Genomic DNA, 6,650 nt, shown 5'->3' with positions numbered 1-6,650 from the left:
ATTCTTCCACCTACAAAATGAACAACACCGTAAACTTACCCCTTAGAAAGGGACAGAGGGGTCCTCTTTGGGGTAACCCTCCGGTGTGAGAATAAGAGATTGTAGGAGAAGATATAAAGTAATCTGAGAGTGAGTAGGGATTTGGAAAGTATTTTTTAGTGTGTACTTGCTTACTGTAGCTGTAGTATTGCTCAGTGTTGCTTTGTACTGCTTAATATTGCTTAATAAATCGTGTTGATAATGTGTACCTCTCTTGGTGGAGGCAGTATGGTATTTATAGTGCTAGGGTTTCCAAATGATTGGGCTCGGATTCCGTTAGGGCCTTTTTGGCCTCCTCCTGTTGCTTTGCGCCACGTGTCCTTGGGACACCTGACGCCCTTTTATTGATTATTCTCTGACCTAGGTATTTCACCTGACCCATGTGCAATCACGTGGTGACACATGGGTTTTGCTGAGTTGTCCACCTTTCATTGGCAGCTGTCAATATCAGCATATTCTTATTCCTTAAAAGGATACCTTCTGGAAGGTTGTCTGACGTGCACAATCAAGGTTGTCCTTATCCTGATTTGGATAAGGACGAGGTTGATTATGTGCATGTGTGATATGCGCCCATCCTGAGGATGCGCAAGGTCTTCTCTTTATTCCCACGCGCAGATGTTTCATGCGCCGATATGATATGCACGAGCATGTAATATGCGCCACGCGCGAATGCGCCACGCGTAGATGTGATATGCATGAGCATGTGATATGCGCCACGCGCGGATGCGCCACGCGCAGATGTGATATGCGTGAGCATATATGGTGCGTGAGCATGTGATACGCGTGAGCATATATGATGCGTGAGCATGTGTGATGCGTGAGCATATGTGATGCGTGAGCATATGTGCTATGCGCCATGCGCATAGGTTTTGGCTTTGTGCCTTCATAACATCTTGATTTCAAGCCTCTTGTCTATATCTTGTGGGTTGACCCGCCCCGCTCGATGTTGAGGCGGGTACATACCTCTTCACTTTGCATCTCTCAGCATGAAAGGATCATCAAGGCTCAACTCTATTGCAACCATAATTCATATCGGTGTCCTGCTTTTTATAATCATAGCAGGATCAACAAAGGCTAATCTGGCCAACTTTGACCCGTTTGCACCTTTCGGTTTTCGGGGTATTTGGAAGGCTTCATCCGTGATTTTCTTCGCGTATGTCGGGTTTGATGGAGTGGCAACATTAGGTGAAGAAACCAAGAAGCCAGGAAGAGATATACCCATCGGGTTAGTCGGGTCTATGTTGATTGTCATCACCAGTTACTCACTTCTGGCTGCAGTGTTGTGTCTAATGCAACCTTACAACCAGATTAATGTTGATGCCTCTTTCACAGTTGCATTTAAAGCCGTGGGGATGAACTGGGCTAAGATATTAGTCGCGCTAGGTGCGTTAAAGGGAATGACTACTGTTCTGTTAGCTATCATCATAGCCGAATCTAGATACTTCACTCACATCGCGAGAGCCCACATGGCGCCACCTATTCTAGCCTTGGTCCATAAAAGGTTTGGGACACCGGTTAATGCTGCCATTATCATGACTGCTACAAACTGCCTGGTTGCGTTGTTCACGAGCCTTGATGTCCTAGCAAGTCTTCTTTCCATTTCTACACTTTTCATATTCTCACTAGTGGCAATCGGGCTATTAGTGAGACGATACTACTCAACGGGGGTGACAACGGGCCAAGATAGAATCAAGCTGATTATCTTCTTGGTGTTGATCGTTTGTTCGGCCACTGGGATGGGTTTACTTTGGGCATGGGGAGTAAACAGTTGGTTGGTGTATCTGTTTGTCGTGGGGATATGGTTTTTGGCCACTTTGGGTATTCGGTTAACGGTGAAGCAAGCGAGGAACCCGAAGCTTTGGGGGGCGCCATTTGTTCCATGGCTTCCGTCGGGTAGCATTGCATTGAATTTGTTCATGATGGGGTCAATTGATGGTGCATCTTTCTTAAGGTTCTTGGGGTGGACTGCTGTTTTGTTGACATACTATTTTCTTGTGGGATTGCATGCCACGTATGATGCATCGAAAGAGACTGTGAAGACGGAGGTTGATGATAATGAGGTTGAAATAGGAAATGATAGAGAAAGAGTGACTGCAACTTCTGAACCTATAGAACTCAATACAATAACAACTAGCCGCACCTGATTTTTGTTTAATCTAGTAAACTTATGAAAAAAATGTGAAATGAGAACTTAACAGAAACAGATTTATTTTCTGAAATTGCATATGATTTTAAAGGGTTGTTTTTTTATTATTGTATTTTTGAGTGTTTAGGAGGTTGATTGTGAACAACAACAAAAACTTACTTGATTACTATAAAGATTAGAAAGGATTAAGATAAGATCACCTGGTGAACAACATAACAATAATTACTCAAAATTCAAAATAGTTTAGAAGGTTCTCTACAACTGCATGATTCTGAAGGGTACAACTTCACCCCCAAAGTTTTTTACCTGCATAAGAAATTTTTGTTAAAAAAAAATAAATGAATTAAGGTATTTTGCACATATTGGTGAAATAAAAAACCATGTAACACATACCATTTACTGACTAATATTATTATATTGACTTGTTTTGCCTTTCATGATAATATGCTCTGCTGCATCAGCAACCGCATTGAACCATTTCGGTTTTCCTGTTGATAGCATTAGATATCCCAACACGAACCCAAGTAAGGTTCCACACCCGTATCCCATCATCACCACTTTCCATGTAAATCCACTCTCCTCTTCCTCATCTCCATCAACCTCAAGTTGTGGTTCCCGTGGAGGCTCACTGCAATTTTTGGGTAATGGAAGGCCACATAGATTTGGGTTCCCCTCAAATGAATCACCTTGAAATGTGTTGAACTGCTTTCTTAGCGGAATGCGGCCCACAAGATCATTTTGTGATAGATTTAAGAATCCAAGAAACGTCAAGTCAGCAAGGGTTTGTGGGATTTCTCCTGTGAGTTTGTTCCAAGACAAGTCTAGTGATTCAATTTCTGATAATTTCCCAATAGCCTGTGGGATTCGACCCGTTAGACTGTTGTGGGACAAGTTGAGCACTTTCAAAGAGTTTAGGTTTCCAATGATGTTTGGAATATCTCCTTCAAATTTATTGTTTGATAGATCAACAATCGTGTACTCAACCAAAAGTTGCAAAAAATGTTGATCTTGTCCTTTCATCGCAACAGTGATAGAGTAATACATGCGACCAACTTGAACATATTCTGGTTTTGTGTTCCTCTTTACCACATCCTTCATTGCATTGAAATTCTGAAAATATTTTGTAGGGAGTTGACCTACAAACCCATTATTAGATAAGTCAAGAACTCGCAGACTTGGAAATGAGATTTCAACTGTAGAAGAGGTTTCAATGCCACTATGAAAGTAGTTCGATTTAAGGACAAGAGCCTGTAACTTGGGAAGATCTTCAAACCAACCAGGAAATGCGTCATTTAAGTGATTGTTTCCCAAATCAATTATTCTCAAATTTTTACATTTGTTCAAAGAAGTTGGCACCGTTCCTTCTAACTGGTTTCTGTTTAAAATAAACGCCTCTAATCCACTCCAATTCGCATATACATTTGGAATTGTGCCCGTTATAGAGTTATTTGAAAGATCAAAAACTTTCAACTGCTTTACTCCCATCTCCCCTACCCAATCAGGAATGTGACCATGAATATCATTGCTAGATAGATCTAAATGTTTAAGATGTGTCATGGCTCGAAAGGACACTGGAAACACCTTTAGATTGCAAGAGGCCAAACTTAAGGTCCCAAAATCGGGATTGACATAATGATTAGCATTATTGGTAGTAAGAGATATACCACTATCTGAGAGAATGAGTGTTTCAAGGTTTGTGAGGCTTGAGAACAATGCATCCAAATCCCAATCACCTCTAAAACTATTAGAAGAAAGGTCTATGTAAGTGAGATTGGTAAGTCGTTGAAATGTTTGCGAGATGGGTCCATTATCAAGTACATCAATCTGGCCGGTTAGTCTATTCTTAGTAAGGGATAATCCTTTCAAAGATTTAAGAGAAAACAACTCGAGTGGCATATTTCCTTGGAACTTGTTCTTACCAAGCCTGATATACTCTAAAGAAGGCAGGGTAAATAATGATGGAGGCAATGTTCCAGAAAGCATGTTAGATGATAAATATATAAATACAAGGTTTCTAAGTTTACCAATGGATTTGGGAACGGACCCATTCAAACGACAATCTGAGAGATCCAAGTATATTAAAGAGTCGAGATGGCCAATTGAGGTGGGTATCTCTCCGGTTAAGCTTGTGTTTGACAGATCTAACCACCAGAGAGGGTTGCTAGTGCTTGTGTTAATCTTGGGAAGTGGACCAGAAAGATTTTTGTTTCCTGCCAAGTAAAGTTCTTCCATATCTCTTAGATTTAAGATATTACCAGGTAATTTGCCTTGCATGTTGGTGAAGCTAAGATCAAGTGACCTTAGAGGAGAAGAGGTGTTAAGATAAGTGGGTAAAACCAAACCTATATTAACTCTTGCAAGCCAAAGTTTACTCAAAAAGGTAGAATTGTAAAGGAGAATATAAAAAATATGAGGTTGAATCAACAAACTATTAATCACATCTGAAGAGAGATCAAGAGAAACCAGCTTAGGAAGATGTGAGATCCCTGAAGGGATGTTCCCAGTGAAATTGTTACGTGACAAGTCAAGGTTTTCCAAAGATCGAAGATTGAAAAACTGGTTAGGTAGGTTTCCTTGCAATCCAGTATTGCGAAGATTTAGCAATTCTAAAGAAGAAGAGATGTTAAGATTAGTAGGTAGAACTGAAGAGATTAAAACATTTTCAAGTGAAAGTTCTTTCAAAACTGTTAAATTTTGAAGCATGTTGATAAAAACAAGAGGTTCAAGATTGAGATCAATCCCATTCTCATTCCCATTCAAAGAGAAATCAAGGGATACCAATTTATGGATGTGTGAGACATCAGTGGGAACTTGGCCTATAAATCCACAAGAAGAGATGTTGAGATGCGTGAGACTATTAGAAATACTGCCCATGTCAGGTGGAAGTTGAGAATCAGTAAAATCATTGTAAGCAAGGTTGAGTCTCTGAAGATTAGGGAGGCGGAAAAGAGTGGTGTTAGGGTGGATGGTACCTTGCAGCATACCACAGCTAAGGTCAAGACCGATAACGTCACCAGTGGACTGGTCACAAGTGACTCCGTTCCAATCACAACAATCTATACTTGTGTTCCAGTTAACCAGAATTGGATTATAACCAGAACCAAGCCAATCTTCGCATCCGTAGTCATACATGGTATTAATGGAGGAAAGGTTTTTTTTAAACTGAAGCAAAGCAAGGGTTTGTTGAACAGAGCATTTGTGAGTGGTGTACTTGGAAGAAGATAAAGAGGATGAGGTCGAAGAGATGAACAAAAAGGAAAGGAAAAGAAAAGGCAAAATCAAATTGCACATTTCCGTCGATCGTATGTTTCTAACGGCTACAAATCGATATTCATAATTTGCTACAACCTATATATACTCACGGTACAGTTTAACGTGCATATTCAAAGACCATTGATACATTCAGCCTTTCCCACCTCAGCGTTTATGTTTGTAGACCCGAAGCAGAACTTTCAACTTGTAGATGACATAAAGATAAACATAAAGTCTTGGATCAACCACATCGATTTGATTGAGGTTTAATGTGACCATAGACTTGAGGGTAATATAAGGATTATGATAAGACTTTATATTGGTGGTAGGGTCTTAAATTTAATGTTGTTGTCAGCTAGTGTAGATTTTTCAATAGCAGATCTGTGCCACAGTGGCCCTTGTAAGGTTTTGGAGGTATACATGCAAATATCTTGCAACTTGGTTAAGATATTTTTATCCATAGTGAAGATGAAGATTAAGGTAAACAAATTAGAAAAAGGTGAATGGATCCGTTGATTAAACAATCGGAGAAAATTGTTTGGGTGACTATCTTGACCAAATCCTGTTTTGATGTGGGGTCGACATCATGCATCGTCAGGACACGAAAAATGACCTTGTTTGGTTTGTTCATATATCACCTCTTAATGGTTATCTCTTAACCATTCAGACTTAAGACTACCTTTTAACCATGAAGAGGTTATAAGCCATTAGGAGATAGTCTCTTAATAACTGTTAAGAGGCTACCAAACAGCCCCTAAGGCTAGCAAGACGAGCAGGTTTGGTGATAGTTAAAATAGGTTTGGGGCAGAAAAGGTTGTTGGGAAAATGTGTCTGTCTAAACAGGCCAGCAATATAAAATACCAGTTTGGTTCGGTTTAAAATGGGTTCCAGTCCAAAATGAACTTACGTTGAGTCGTAAAATAAATATCACGTTTTTTGGTGGTTGAGGTTGACGGGTGAAGGAGGAAGAGGTTGTATTGGCAGTGAAGAAGGCCGAAACTCTTTAGGACACCATAATGCAACAAATTAATATATCTGTCTCGATTATTTCCTTTTCCCTTCCAAGTATAAAATTACTTTTCCTTTTCACGTATAAAATTACTTTTCCTTTTCGAATATATATAAAAAAAATCACTTCTCCTTGACCTCTGTGCAAATAAACCTGAATTCACTACTGTTTCAAGGTGGATTTGAATTGTCGGGGTGGGTGGAT

General features: G+C 39.9%; 1 protein-coding gene and 1 pseudogene across 1 annotated transcript; one reads left to right on the top strand and one right to left on the bottom strand.

The window, feature by feature from the left end:
* The first annotated feature begins 1,025 nt into the window (after positions 1 to 1,025).
* LOC143614191 (cationic amino acid transporter 1 pseudogene) lies at positions 1,026 to 2,218 on the top strand (annotated as a pseudogene).
* Positions 2,219 to 2,310: 92 nt separating this feature from the next.
* Positions 2,311 to 5,545, bottom strand: LOC143614190 (receptor-like protein Cf-9). The gene is made up of 2 exons (XM_077087698.1): positions 2,579 to 5,545; positions 2,311 to 2,491 (listed from the first exon to the last, which is right to left on the bottom strand). Exon 1 carries the CDS (start codon positions 5,474 to 5,476, stop codon positions 2,582 to 2,584), a length of 2,895 nt encoding a protein of 964 aa, XP_076943813.1. The 5' UTR covers positions 5,477 to 5,545; the 3' UTR covers positions 2,311 to 2,491; positions 2,579 to 2,581.
* Between the last annotated feature and the right edge of the window lie 1,105 nt (positions 5,546 to 6,650).

Source organism: Bidens hawaiensis, unplaced genomic scaffold (assembly GCF_021521415.1).
Source record: "Bidens hawaiensis isolate Kalapana, Puna unplaced genomic scaffold, B.hawaiensis_p1.1 tig00039148_1, whole genome shotgun sequence".
Taxonomy (NCBI): domain Eukaryota; kingdom Viridiplantae; phylum Streptophyta; class Magnoliopsida; order Asterales; family Asteraceae; genus Bidens; species Bidens hawaiensis.
Note: the sequence above shows the minus strand (reverse complement) of the source record. Positions and strands in the feature narration are given on the sequence as shown.